The 15612-nt window shown below is 45.5% G+C and overlaps 1 protein-coding gene across 2 annotated transcripts in view; it reads right to left on the reverse strand.

Moving 5' to 3' along the window:
• The window catches only part of KLHDC4 (kelch domain containing 4), a 53620-nt gene extending 38594 nt beyond the window's left edge, over positions 1-15026 (reverse strand). The window contains exons 1-4 of one of the 2 annotated variants that reach the window (XM_001500287.7): positions 14834-15026; positions 11126-11217; positions 7915-7993; positions 7203-7301 (exon numbers count right to left, since the gene is read on the reverse strand). In XM_001500287.7, coding sequence (XP_001500337.4) covers positions 7203-7301; positions 7915-7993; positions 11126-11217; positions 14834-14932 — 369 coding nt within the window. In that variant the 5' untranslated portion in view covers positions 14933-15026. The remainder of the gene's footprint in view (positions 1-7202; positions 7302-7914; positions 7994-11125; positions 11218-14833) is intronic. The other variant, XM_070262148.1, reaches the window with a different exon arrangement.
• Between the last annotated feature and the right edge of the window lie 586 nt (positions 15027-15612).

A 15612-nucleotide genomic window follows, 5' to 3' on the forward strand; every position in this document is an offset into this window, starting at 1 on the left:
ATCACTCTAAAACCCCCGTAGTGCTACAGGAAAGAAACTCCTCATCTCAAGTCTTTGAAGCAGACGTGCTGATGAGCTCAGGCCCAAAGCTATCACATTTGCTGAGTTTCAATGAAGTTAGGTGGTACACTCACGTTACACAATACAATGGAGTTTTACAACATTATATTATAGAATATACAAATATAAATAGAATATATATTTAGTGTTGCAGGATACTACTACAAATAATGCACCAGCTGGGAAGAACAGTCTAGAAAGAATGTGTGTAAATATGTATATACACACCCACACACACATATATATGTATGTTTTCTAACTAATATGAAATACAGATGTGTAGAAATACAAATTATATGTCAGAGAAAAGATGCAGAAAACATAAATTAGCAGTTCTCCAAGAATGGACATGGACTTACATTCCTTTTATTCTTTTCATTTTTTTCGCAACAAATATTTATTAGTTATATAATCAGTTCTCAAAGCCATTCTTAAAAAAATGAAGTCAAACTCCAGGCAAGAAAAAAGAGTTATAAAAAAGCCAGAGCTCATCTTCCACATCCCATTCCCCATCCCTGTTACATCATCAGGCCATGACATCAGAACTCTAGGGACCACACGAAGGTGGATCAATGGTCAGTGGTCGGAGGGCTCTGTATCAACCTCCTCCTCAAAGATAGTGAGCACCAAGAAAAAGCTAACATACTCCTCAAGAGAAGATTAAAACCATAAAGGGAGAGGCATAAAACTTCCACTCCTGACCAGGATGGAGCACCCACAACTGGCACCACACCAGCCCTCGCACAGTAAACAAGGAGCCAACTGGACAAAATCCACGGAACAACTAGAATCAGACAGAGGAAGTGCAGCACCGTGGTCCCGAGGGATGGTCACCTAGCAAGGCAAGCCCTCTGACTCTGGAGGCAGTGTGCACCCTGGTGTGGGAAAGGAGCCCAACAGAGCAGGTGGTCTTGCTGAGCTGAGGACACAAAGGTCAGCGTTCAGGGATGCCAAGGCAGCTGGAATTTGCAGGGCAGAGTACTGGAGAGAGAGCACCCTGGAAATCCACATGGGGTCCCTGGAGCCTTTGAACACTAAGCTGCGCATCTACAGGGCAAGAGCATGGGAAGCTGGGCAAAGAACCACGACCACTGTGGGGCTGACAGCTTGAAAACAACCTGGGCTTACCCAGGTCTCAGAGATAGGCGAGTTCCAACCAGAGTGAAAGGTGTCGTTGAACACCCACACCACTTAGTAGAGATCCCGAAAGCCCACACCCTGGGGCTAAGCCATCCCTAGAGAAAGCCTCAAAAGTATCACAATGATGTGCAAGCGACTAAACAACCTGCCAGGACACAACTCACCACCCACTGACACATGAAGACAAAATCCAGACAGGCACAGTCACAAACTCCAGCAGCTCACCGCACAGTTCTAGTGGGAAAATGTGAGCCATAACAAGGAGAAAGGTCAGTCAACAGAAAGAGACTCAGAAATGACAGAGGTGAGGATTAGCAGATAAGGATTTCAAAACCGTTATTAAATAATGCCTAAAGATTTAAAGGAAAACACGAATATAATAAATAGACATGGAAATGATAATCATGAACCAAACAACTTCTAGAACTGAAAAATACTGTATGTAAAATGAAAAATCCAGAAGTTCACAGCACATTCACTGACCTTGAAAGGTAATAAAGACTATCCAAAATGAAGCCAAAAGAGAAAAAAGACTGGGGAAAAAACAAAGGACAGAGACTCACTGTCCTGCTGGATAATATTAAACAGTCTAACGTGCACATAATAGGACTCCCAGAAAATCACAAAGGTTCATCAAAATCAAACCGCTGAAAAACCAATGAAAAGGAGACAATCTTTCAAGCCGCCTTAGAGGGGAAAAAAGACACGCTGGATACAGGAGATTAAGATGAGAATGGCCAATAACCTCACACTAGAACAACGTAAGCCAGAAAACAGAACATCTTTCAACCGCTAAAAGAGCTGTCACTCTAGAATTCCATATCTAGCAAAAATATCCTGTAAAATGAAAGTAAAATGAAGACATTTTCACTTAGAGAAAAAGCTGGAAGAAAAGGACAGAAGAAAATGTGGGTGTTCTAGTGTAAGGTTCTCACCGTTTGTGAGATGCAGCATAATATCACCTGAAGACAGACTGTCTTAAGTTAAAGGTGGACCCTGCAAACCCTAGAGCAACCAATGCAACAAAACATAAGCCAACAGGGAAGCTAAAAAGGGGACATTAAAATATAATCAACCCAGGGGGCCAGCCCCGTGCCATAGTAGTTAAGTTCCACATGGTCCACTTCAGTGGCCTGGGTTCAAGGGTTTGGATCCCAAGCACGGACCTACACCACTTGTCAGCCATGCTGTGGTGGCAAGCCACATACAAAATAGAGGAAGACTGGCACAGACGTTAGCTCATGGCTAATCTTCCTCAAAGCAAAAAAAAAAACAAAACAAAAAGAGGAAGATTGGCAATGGATGTTAGCACAGGGCAAATCTTCCTTAGCTAGCTAGCTAGCTACATACATACATAAATACATATATACATACATAAATAATACAATCAACCCAAAAGAAGGCAGGGAAAAAGAGAGAGGAATACAGAATGGATGGGATAAACAGAAAACAAATAGCAATATCAAAAATATTACTGATAGCCATGTCAATAAGCACATTAAATGTTAACAGACAAATACACCAATTAAAAAGCAAAGACTGCTGGACTGGATTAAAAAACAAGACCCAACTATAGTGCTGTTTACAAGAAATGCACTTTACGTGTAAAGACACAAATGGGTTAAGAGCAAAAGGATGGAAAAAGATGTATCGTGTAAACATTAATCCTAAGGAATCTGGGGTGGCTGTGCTAATAGTAGACAAAGTAAACTTCAGAAGATTATCAGGGATAAGCCAGTAAGGATATGGAAGATGTGAACACTATCAACCAACTTGACCTAATGAGGACACTACACCCAACAACTGGAGATTGCACATTCTTTTCAAAAACACACAGAACATGTGCCAAGACAGATCATATGTTTGGCCATAGTTTAAGTTTCAAAAAATTTAAAAGGACTGAAATCGTACAAAGTGTTCTTTGACTGTAACAGAATTAGAAATGAATAACAAAAAGATAACTGAGAAATCCCCAAATATTTGTAAATTAAACAACACACATCTAAATACTGTAACCCATGGGTCGAAGAAGACATCTGCAACCAAATTAGATCATTTCAATCTGAATGATGATAGAACATCAAAATTTGTGGGATGCAGCTAAAGCAGTGTCTAGAGGGAAATGCATAGCTCTAAATACTTACATTAAAAAAGAAGATTTAAACAAACGATCTACTTTTTCACCTCAAAAAGCCAGAAAGAGCAAATTAAACCCAAAGCGGAAGAAAGGAAACTTAATAAGGAGTAAAAATTACTGAAAAAGAAAAATATATAAACAATAGAGAAAAAAAATCAATTAACCCAAAGTTAAGAAAATAGGGAAAACTATACAGAAATACTTGAACTAAACACAACTTCTGTTTGGGATCTAGTGCTCAGATTTTTAAGTCATCTTTTTCTACCCGCTTTCAAGAATGATTTCAAAATTGCTACATGAGAGGTACCAGCCAAAATATCTCCCTAACAACTTCAAACAAGAACCAGCTTTTGAAGATTAAAATGCAGAAGGCACCTTAATCACCTACTATAACCCTGGTCATCTGATACAATGAGGAAATTCAAGCCAAAGAAATCAAGAAAATGATGGGTCACTAGTGTCCTGGTCGGCAGCACTGGCAGACTAAAACTCAGGGTCCATACTTCCAGTTCACACCAGTACAAACAATACCCCAGAAGGAGCCCCTAAAATGTTACAGGCAAAGACAAATCATGATAAAACACATCTGTACTTCCTGCTAAACTATTGTTTTAAAGTTCTTACGGAAATAAATAATAAAGTGTCTCTTTACTTGCCATTCCTAAAGACGAAGAAAGCGGATTTTAGGGAAAAATAAATTCATTTTGTTTTCTCCTCTTCCGCAAAAAAAGCATGTGTTACATATATCTGCTTAGCACTTTGTTTTCTAGAGTGACTGATGATAAACTAAAACATCTTTACTAGTATTTTCTATGGAAAACTAGTTTGCATGCACGTGTCAAAATAGACAGCAAAGAGAAGTCTTGTAAAAATAGGTAGTTCACTCACCTTCAACAAGGGATGTTTAAAAATTGTAGTTATTTCAAATAATCGGCCCTGTTCAAATATTTTTAACCAACTATTTAGCGGTAAAACCAATTATACAGCTCCATATCAAAGCAACAAAACAAGAAAAAAGAAAAACTTCTTGGGTAAGAAAACAATAACGTATGAAATACACAACCTGGGAACTAGCAATAGGATCTTATATCAAACTCAAAGGTTTTAATCTAATCCAAGTTAAATGTTATTTCCAAATTATTTCTATTTCATAACTGTTAAGTGAATGGAATGGAATACAGTCTGGTAAGAGCGAATCTAGTTCAGATCACTGATTAGTGCCTAAATTCTCTAAGAAATTATTTTTATCAAGGTCACTGTCACTAAAAACTCATACTAAATATGCAATACTCTAAAACATCCTGCAGTGTAAGAAAAAAATTATTTGCTAAAAGATACTTAAAACTCAAATCATAACACAAAAACAATAGGTTTCAGGCCAATAAGGATGTCTTAAAGAGGTTACTTTACGATAAGTCGAGGCACTTTAACAAAATTACTTCCCACAACATCCTAAGATAAGGGTTCCTCTTATAGAGGAGATATCAAGGTCTAAGCTGGACTACATGCTGCTCTTCAGAAGAAACCAGGCTGGACTCTGGAGGGAATGGCATCACGGGACTGGCATGGGCTGGAGCCAGGCTTTCCCCCACTCACTGCTCGCTGGCCTCTGCATGGTCAAACCTACCGAGAGTTCATGCCCCCAGGCTCTCTCATGGGTGATTAATTTATGTGTTTGGGAAATAAAGCAACAAAAATAAAACAGCTTTAAATATATATATTCATGAACATATACTCATAGTGGTTTTGAAGCAACTATTTAAACCAACTGACAACCAACATTCTCCAGATCCAAGGAAGGGGCAGCACCAGCCAGCAACCAAGTGAAGGAAGATGGGCAGCACCGCTCCAGTGCCAGGTGAGGCCATCCTCACCAACAACCACCTTCCTACTCGCCCCATGAGGCTGAATGCTTCCCGGGTGTTTGGGTTTGTTTATTGTTGTCTTAATTGGAATAAAATTGTCTGGAAGACCTCAAGTTCACAATTTTCCGTCCAAATGCCAAAAAAAAGCCCAATGGAGTCCAGGATCACATATAGACTCCGTGAATGGATTCTGACATCAGCCATGTGTTTCAGCTTCGTGAGAGACGAGTCATAAAAAGGAGGGATATCATCAAGAGCAAAGAAAACACAAAATACGGGATGTCACCAGGAATGGCAAGTTTGTCTTTTCTGTTGCCGTATCCCAGCACTGGAACACAGCCTCATGTGTAAAAGATACTCAGTGTTTTCAGAGTGAACGAACCCAGGACTTCTGTAGGGCCGGCTCAGATGGAACGCAATGAAGCTTACTGAGTTGGAGGCTAACACTTGCAGCTCAAACAGACGCCGTCAGCGGAACTTCGTTTCTCTCAGGAATAAACCTTTTGTCTATAGTAACTCTTCCCCTCAAGTACCTACTGCTCGTTAACGCACGAAGGCCAACAGGAACACAGCCGACATTTTTTCTGTTCCATGAGAGCGCATTTCGTTTTCACTGAGTGTGAGTTAGTTATCACTCTGGGAGAAACGAACCATCAAGTGATACGAGCACGTGAACTCAAGATGTTCACCTCCTCCTCCCCCACCCCTCAACCGTCAATAGTCTCGCTCCTTGCCAACCGTCCCCAACAGCCCAGGAAGAAGAGTACGAACACTCCCTTCTTCTCTCCCAGAAAACGGTGCACAGAGAAGAGCAAGCAGCTGAAGCCGGCACGGGTCATTCGGTCCCACATTCAGAAGACATTATGACCCTTTACTGTCTCTCCCTGGGCTGTATTCATTTTAGAAAAGGCCATCTAAACTCTCAAATTACACTAAAAGAACTTCACGCCCCCCCAATCCAGGATCTAGAAGCAAAGAAAGAATGCAAAGTGTACGTATAAGCTTTCTCTTTCTACTCCTTTTGCCTCCTAATTGATTAAAGACAAGGAACACAGCTTCTAACACCATATTCATAAAACGGACTCAAACTTCTCAAAATCCATTTGTTTATCAGAATCCAAGCTTGCTAAGATCTGATTTTTAAACGAGAAAGCAAGTGCATTCCTCTCTTCCAGAGGACGAAGCAGCCCTAATGCCTGCAGCCTTCATGTGCACAAGACGTTCACACAGGGCAGACAGGCAGGGCCTCCTCTCAGACCCAATTTCAGATCAGGAAGCTACCCCTGAGCACAGAATCAGAAAAGGGAGAACCACACACTGGAGGGATGTTTTAATGACACCAAGGTCAGCTGACACCGTGATCTTTCTCCACACTCAAGAGGCATCACTCATTCAAACTGGTTTTTGAGCCCAACACTGCTCCAAGTACTGGGTTATAATAATGAATGAGGAAGACCAAGTGCCTGTTCTCCGGGAGCTGACACAACCTGACACCAGGACCCCTCCCTGACAGGCTCACAGCTCACAGAGCTCTCCCGGGTGAAAGACAAGCCAACAACATGCAGAGTTAGTGTGGCTCCTGCATTATCCCCAGTGACGACTCATCTCGTCCTACAATAATTATTTTCCAACACCATTGACACATATCCTTGAACGCTGTCTTATCAACTTCATCTCTCTAGTCACCAGATCAGCCTCTCTCACCCAAATGGAGAAGGAGCACCTTGCTGACTGGACACGCCAGGCACCACACTAGGTGTTTTTACCTGGATTATTCATGTGCTCTTCACACTACCTGGAAGAGGTGGTCCTCTCCCAGCCGTATGGGTGAAGACACTGAAGTGCAAAGAAGCTTGGTAACAAGTCCAAGTTAGAAAACAGCAGAGTGAGGACGATGTGCAAGGCCTGGTCTCTCTGTAGGAGGCGGCCCGTCACTCAGCAACTCTGAAAGTCTCTCACAGAATCCTCCGAGCAAAGCCCCAACACAGCAAGACACACACCTGGTGAGCACAGCGCCTCGGAGGTGCACTGGGGATTTCCACTCTGGTCCAGCTGTCCTTCCTGATGTTGTAGATATAGAGTTCATTATACAAGAGAGTCTGCAGGAGAGAGGAGGAGCTTTAGTGTCACAAGTGATGCTTCCACACAAGCAACAGTGAGGGGTAGGAAGGGCCTCCATTACTAGCTTACCCTGGGAAACGTGTTTCCTACACTAATGTAAATGGTATCAATGCAGAGCACCGTGCAGCTGGCCCCCTGGACCCTTTGGGATGATGACACAAAGAAAAAGAGCGTCTCTCCACCAGACAGAGAAGGTGAACTCCTGTTTTTGTACCTATTTCATTTACAACGCTGAAATACAGGTTTTTCTGGCCTGTTCAAAAATAAAAATGAGCTCTAAATTTATCAGCACTTTCCCCATTCAAAACAACTGTGGAAATCCATCATGAAGAAGAACAGCTGAACAATGAACCTGAATGAGCAGTGTGCTGGGCAACCTCAAGCAGGTGCTAAGAGGTGTGACTGTAAAGGTCACTAAAGGAGCCTGGTGGCTTATCAAGGACAACATTGTATGCCAGTCCTGACAGCTCAGAGGGTGGGACACACAGGAGGAGAGTTAAAGGAGAAATGCATATTTGGTATCACTGCTTTAATTTTTCTCTAAATGAGACCCATGGAAATTTGGGGGAAAAGAAAAAATAAATACTTTACTTTTTGGCCATTGAAATATTCACCTCCGAAAAGGATTAATTCATCTTTCTCAGGATGAGCGGAGAGCGAGGCATTTAACCTGCAAGAGTCAAAAGCAGGAGATCAATACAAAAGGAAGCACCTGACGGCCAGTGTGCCCGCCACTGCACTCCTTCCCATTGGAGCGCCTCACCACCAGGACAGCATTTCTAAACTCCCGCCAAAGAGGAACCTGGGGCTGAGAACGGAGGCTAAGGCACCACCCTTCAAAGCAGCCTCATGGCCCCGATACGAACACCCAGGCTCCCTCTCCCAGGAGGGTCCAGGACCCAGGCTACTCACACAGCCACCTGCTGAAAATCATCGGGCAGTGAGAAGTCTCAGTGCTCCTTCCCATGTGCCCAATTTTCCAGAAATGTCCTATTTTAAGGGTCCATCCACTTAAATCACAATCAAAACTCATCTACAAAGTCCAGTATTTAAGCATTTCAAAATACATCCCAGATACCTTCCATCCAGAAATGCAAATGATTTCTACTTATTTCACACGTGAAGACAAAAGAATAGCTAGAAGGAAATTCTAACTATGTCCTGACTACTTCAGTAGGATGTAGGGAAAGGTGGTGACTGCGAGGGCAACAGCTGGAAAGCCCACTTCTTTCCAACTCCCCTAGAGTGGCGTCCTCCAAGATGCATCCCATAACGCTCATTCCAAAGGGAAAAGGTTTCACGGTCAAGTAAGTCTGGGAAATCTGAAAACTCTATTTTTCTCTTGGGGATTTACTGTACACAGAAACATTTTATAGGCTGAGAAATTTTGCAGTAAAGAAATCAGGGTTAAAATAGTACAGCTGCTGTGGAAAAACAGTCTGGTGGTTCCTCAAAAAGTTAAACACAGAATTACCATATGGCCCAGCAATTCCACTCCTAGGTATACAGCCAAGAAAACTGCAAACAGGGACTCAGATACCTGCAAAGTAACGTTCATCACAGCACTATTCTCAACAGCCCAAAGGCGGAAACAGCCCAGGTGTCCATCAGAGGATGAACGGACAAACAAAATGTGCTTTATCCATACAACGAATATTGTTCAATCTTAAAAAGGAATGAAGTTTCGGATTGACGCTACAAAGCGGACAAATGCTTCAAGGACATTATGCTAAGTGAAAGAGGCCAGTCATAAAAGGACAGGTGTTCTGTGACTCCACTTACATGAAACATCTAGAATACGAAAGTCAGAAGGACAGAAAGTAGAGCGGAGGTCACCAGGGGCTGGGGGAGGGCAATGGGAAGTGACTGCCTAATGGGCACCGAGTTCCTATCTGGGCTTAAGAAAATTTTTGGAAATAGATGGTGGTAACGGTTGCACAGCATTGTGAATTTAAGTAATCCCACTGAATTTTCCAGTTAAAAATGGCTAAAATGGCAAATTCTATATGTATTTTACCACAATTCAAAGAAAGGAAACTAGTGTTTACCGAAGTTTTTTGACCTTGAATCTTGTTTTCACTTAACACTCATTAATTTTCTGTGGAAAAGTAATGAACACGACCTGAGAAACAACAATCCAGTTTCGGCCCAGAGTACCCAAGGGTCACTTCCATCCAGACCCCGTCCGCCACCTCTCCTGGGTCACAGACACACAGGCCCCGTGAAGCACCAACGCGGCTGAGCGTCTCCTCACCTTCCCCGTTAAATTACACCCGAGCAACACTCGGAGCTGCACACACTTACTAAACTGGGCAACTTCACGGTCTCCTCCTCATCATGTGATGGAGAGGTAGGAGGTGAGACGTTACTACGGTCACCGACCAAAAGGTCTCAATCCTTTTATATCGGGGCTCCACAAACTGCTCCCTTCTGTCAGAAAGCACTCCCAGTTGACCCAGGGAACTGCCAACACTTCAAATTATATCATGGCATTAAACCTGGCTTTTTGGGCAACATTACTTTAGGAAAAGTTCTGCAATATCACACCCTAAGAAATCAATCCACGTCCAAAGTGGCTTCCCTCAGGAGGGCTGTGCGTGTGGAGCCTAAGGATGTGAAGGATGGACTCGCTCCAACAATTCAAACAAAAATGCACAGCTACAACGTGTGGAACTTGGTCCTAGTGACAATATGCCAAATAAAGGGGAAAATAAAACCAGATTCCTAGGGGGATTTATTAAATGAAGAACAGGAGGGACTGCCGACTTTGGGAGCTGCCGGAAAGCTGCTGTGTCAGCTCGTTGGGCTCAGGGGCCAATCATGTTGCTCCCTTCCTTTGAATAGGCGGTGACGGTGACCGAATCCCGTGACCAGGTCGCCGGGACTCAGGAGCAGAGCCATCACCCGCACCTCACTGAAGCAAGGCGGCACTATAACAGCCCCCTCCTGAAGCGCTGGACCCCATGCCTCCTTCAGGCTGACGACAGCGCCAGTAAGAAGGGAAACAAAGCAAATCATCTCTCAACTAAACAACACAGTCCCAGATGCCTGTGCAGTTAATGTTTCCCCTTCTCTGAAGGCCGTGCATCTCGTTAGTAGGGTCATCCAGCCTTTCCTAGGTGTCCTGCCTCTATTCAGCAGCAAATATAAAAATTACAAAGCCCCAAATCAAATTATAAAAAAAACTGGAAATTCAGAAGCCAAGAGCAAAGATGAAGCAGAGGAATAAGAAGTCAGATAGAAACCAAAGCCTGCTCATTTCAGCCCATTCCACAAGTGTTCGAGATCCTACAAGACTTTGGACTTCTTCACATAATTTACAAATTCCTTTAAAATGGCTTATACGCAAATTATGTTTAATAATCACACTTTTCACATGAGAATGTAAAAGCATTATGAACGAACACAGCAAAGAGTTATCACGTCTTTAAGTTTTCCACCTGAGATAGGCACTCTTAAAATAACCTTAGGAACCAAAGAAAACCTCCTTGGGACAACACTTGAGTTCACAAATTGTCACCAGTTGAAGAACTTTCAAACCTGGCACAATGTCCCTGACGAGCAGCTGCGCTGAGACCTCAGTTCCATGTTTCTGCACGATAATAAAGCTGAATAACCTCACTCCCCTTCTTCAGAAAAGGAAAAAAAAAGTTTCGTGGGAGCTGATCCGGAATGGGTTTTAATGATGAAAATCTCCCCAGTGCCTGGTTATTTATGAAAACGTGGTGCCGATTTAAAGCAGTTTTCCAGTTTATACAAGGAAACCAACAGAAGCTCTCACGAAGAGTCTGTGCTCGCTTACCTTGGAGAAGGTGGGGGGCAGGGCGTTTCCACGACCTGAGTCTTTTTGGCATCTAGCGTCTGGAAGTGCGCTATGAGAGCTTCGAGGTCTTCCTAAGGGCAGACAAGCAGTCACAGGTGAGACACGTCCCTAAACCCTATTACGTCGTGGAAAGCCTGGGTCAGCTTTTCCACTGTCCACCTGACCTGACCGGGGTCCAGTCACATCAGTGAGTTCGAACACGCTGACACAGAATCACATTTCAAAGACACAGAATCTGACCCATGAAAAACACTCAAGCTTGACCTTACGGGCAGTTTTCTTGGAAGTACAGATGCATGCACACTGCATGAATCGGCTCATTCCAAACCCTCACACTGCCCCCAAAGCGTCTTCCACTTAGACAAGCCCAGCCTGACTTCGGGCCAGCACCTTTGACCACCTCCCGAAAACCCAGGCCTAGCCCACCCCACCAGCCTGCTGTGCTGTCGGCATGGCAATGTCTGATATTTCTCTTGCTCATGTATTTGTTTACTTTCTGTTTCCTCCTCCCTCCCACCAAAATAATAAAATATAAGCTCCAAGCAAGACATGGCACTCTGCTTAGAAGAGCACCTGCTCGGTGGGGGCTTGGCAATTATCAACTCAGCCAATCTGTGTAAGGAGGTTTCTATTGTTACAACTGCAGAAACAGATTTAGAAGTGAAGGTGCCCATTGATCTGCCTGGCTGGGCAGCAGTGAAACCTGGTCTTCCTACCCCCAGTTCAGTGCCAGTTTCCCTTCATTTGCTAGTGACCCTTCCTCCACCCCCAGGGACGGATGACCTGCCTGTCACGGGGAAAGGCTCCTCTCCTGATTCTCTTCTTGAATGCTCACTGCCCTCACCTGCTCAGGCTGACATGGGATCTGCGCCGCCTGCCTTCCCCCTGCCCCTGCCTCTCTCACATGCACACAGCCCTTGAGGGTTCCTGGTTCCACATTCTGCACTGAAGCTAGGTTAGATGTCCTTCCTGCACCTCCAGACCATTCCTCCTCCCTCTGCAGCCTCATGCCCCACCCTACCTCCTCACTCTCCCAGCTGCACTGGCTTCTCAGTTCCTTTAGCCAGAATGCCACATCCCCTCAGACTGAAGAGCCACTCACAGCTCTCCCCCTGCCCCCACCTCGTGTATACCCCTTCACCTCCCCGGACGCAGCCACTGTCTGGAACTGGGTGCTCATTACTCTCAAGCATTTCTTTATACTCTTACTACATGTTACATATCTCTAATATATATAGTTTTACATTTTTCAGTTCCACGTAAATGGTCTCATACTGCATATGCTCTTGCAACTTGCTTTTCTGTTCAGCACTGCCGAATGAACAATTTGATGCTTTGCCTCCATTTGCTTGCGCTGTGGCAGAGCTACCACCCCACACAGCTTCTCTATCCCTCCTGCTGACAAACATCTGGGTCAATTCCAATTTTTTGTTTTTACAAGCAAAACTACTATGCCCATTCTTGTACCTGTCTTGGTGTAGCTGGGGGCAGTTTTTCCAAGGGAAACCTTTAGGCGTGTAACTGCTGGGTTTCCACTTTTCTAGCGACAAATTAGGGTCCAAAGTGGCTCTACCAATTTTCACCCTCACAGCAGTTCACAGAAGCGTCCGAGATCCTGCCACTTCTGTATGGTAGGTGCCTAACAGCTGTCCTATTGACCACCACATCCCTAAGGCAAAGCACGCCGCATTACGGACTCAGGACAAATTACTGAGCAACTGAAACGTCACAGAAAGACCTGCATGGAGAAGGGACTGTTGGAGTCGCAATTAGTTCAGAGCTCCGGATCCTCTATCATTCACCTGAGAAATTATCTTCCTTAAGGCAGAAGGGAAGATGCGGATGAGGTGGGTGAAAGAAGTGGCCGGAACTGGGAATGGCAGGTCTGAAGGGAGAGCTGTTTCATCAGCCCCGGTGCAAGCTGGCACTAACGCCCACCAGGCTAAGCTGGCCCGTCAAGCATTCAACCCTGGTCACAGGAGGACGGGGGCTTCTAGGGTGGGAGCAGGCTTGGTTGCTCCATTCACTAGGAACATGGGCTCTGTCACTGGGCACCGTTTCAACTCCCACCTCTTCCACTTCTTGCCAATTAATCCAGAAGCCTCTCCACATGCCTTGCACGTTGAACAAATTCTCACCAGACCATAATTAGGTCTGTGAGCCAGGTGAGCTTCACTCCTACTCCTCTAAAGGAGCACGTCTCACACAGCTGGGCGTCATGATTACTGCGCTGGGGGGCTGGGACAGAGCGGGGTCTGGTGGCACAGGTGGCCTAGTCAGTGAAAGCCTCTCCAAGGTGACAATAAGCTGAAAGATGAAAAGGAGCCAGTCACAAGAAGAATGTGGCTGGGGGAGAGGTAAGGACCCCAAGTAGAAAGAACCTGGCATGTCTGAGACACTAACATTACACTAGACACTAACGTAAAGCTGGTGTGGCTGGAGTGAGCCCGAGGAGACAGAGACGGAGAGGCAGGCAGAGGCCAGGATGAAGAACAGGACTTCACCTGAAATTTACGTAATGTTATAAACCAATATTACCTCGACAAAAAAAAAGAACAGGAGCTTCAACGCAGACAGTGCAGAAGGGGGAGGAATCCGTGCAACAGCCAAGCAAAGGTGTCAACCACGTACACACATCTGAGACATGAGTTCTGTGGGAGGCAGAATTGCAAGTTGTCCCCAAAACCACCCCCTTAGTCCCCCAGACGTGAAATGATGGGATAGGACTCTCGGGATCAGGCTATGTTCCATGACACAGCCAGCTTTAAGAGAGGGAGATTATCTTCTGCTGACCTAATCAGACGACCAGTGATCTTAAAGGTTTGTTCTGAGGATTAATGGAGATAATATGGAAAGTCCCAGGTCCCAGACCTGATAGGCTCTCCCCACAGGGAAGCTACCATTATGGTCACCCAGGTACTAGGCACTGCAGGGAGATACAAAGATGAGTGAAAATCACAGTGAACAGTTAGTTACGGAGTGCTTACCAAGTGCCAAGCACTGTTCTAAAGATGCCACACGGATTAACTGGCTTCCTGTGCCACAACCCTAACCACAAACGTGCAGTCACTACCCCTACTTCACACATGAGAAACCCAGGCACAGAGAGATCATGCTCCTCCGAGGTCTGCAAGCTAGGTGTGGCAGAGGCGAGATTCAATCTACACCCAGTGGCTGCAAAGCCCACGCACTTAAGTGGTCAAGAAGCTGAGAACATTAGAGCCCAGAGACAGTGGGAGGAAAAGCCCAACCCCATTATTTGACAGATGAGGAAATGGAGACATTTATATTTAGGAAGAAAAAGGCAAAGGAAGGTGGTCAAGAGCTCTGGATTGGGGAGGTCTGGTCTAATTCCAGCTCCACGCGGCTTCACAGCGCTGTGACCCTGCCCTGTGGAACCTGCTAGCTTCTGGTTTCCTGCCAGATGTAGACGCCAAAGCTACCCAACTCACCTAGTGTGAGGATTAGAGCCCAGCCAGCACAGAGCCTGGCACACTCATTAACCATCATAAATCGCCCCAGGCTAGGGAGCACGCGAGCAACAGTCAACAGAAAGCAGACCGCTCAACTCTAAGTCCGACCGACCCATTCGCGGACCCTGCAGAGAGAGAGGGACCGGGGACCAAGGCCACAGCGCCGAGAGGAGCGGCGCAGCGCGCACGGGGCCTGTCCGCCGAGCCCGCTCACCTCCTCCTTCCGCGAGCGCTTGGACACCTTCTTCTCCATCTTGGCGGCCGTCTTCTCCGCCCCGCGGCCCTTCTTCTCCTTCTTGCCCTTCTTGCCCATCGCGCCGGCTCCAAAGGGAGTCTCCTGGCAAGGCGGAGAGGCGCGAGCGGGCCACGGGAAGTGCGTCCTCGTGGGGGCGCGCGGAGATAGCGTCACTTCCGGCCCAACCCGCGCATGCTCCCGGGGAGCAGGCCTCGGCTCCCGGATTCTCTCTTGCGGGGTGTGTACAAGAGGGCTTGGGGTCCTCTGGCTCTGAGTGGCTTCCGCTTGAACGTAGCCGGGCTGTGACCCCTGTCCTCTCGGCCCTTCCTCAGCCGTCCCAAGGGACGCGGCACCTGTGGTTTTCCGAGCGACCTGGGCAGGAAGGCCGGCTGCAGTGTTTGCTGTATTTAGGCAATTACTTAGCCCTATGTGGACTGACCCCTGGCTTTTTTCCTTGGACCCTTTTGCAAATTAAATGATTGCTGTGGCTTCATCCCCCAGAAAGGTATTCATACACAGCAAGGATTTGCAAACCGCCAGTGAAGACAATCCTTCTCCCACACAAAATGCACCAGATGCTGTGTTAGGTACTGAGGATATTGTGCTGAACGTTGACAAATAAAAATGGCAAGCAATAGGATATATTGGAGTATATGAGGAAGCCATTTGGTATAAATCTAATTCGGCCTGACCTTGTCTTTCCAAAAGGGCCTGACTGTGGCTGTTGAGCATGCATTTTGTATCTGCTTTAGACATTC

The sequence above is a fragment of the Equus caballus genome, chromosome 3 (genome assembly GCF_041296265.1).
Source record: "Equus caballus isolate H_3958 breed thoroughbred chromosome 3, TB-T2T, whole genome shotgun sequence".
NCBI lineage: Eukaryota > Metazoa > Chordata > Mammalia > Perissodactyla > Equidae > Equus > Equus caballus.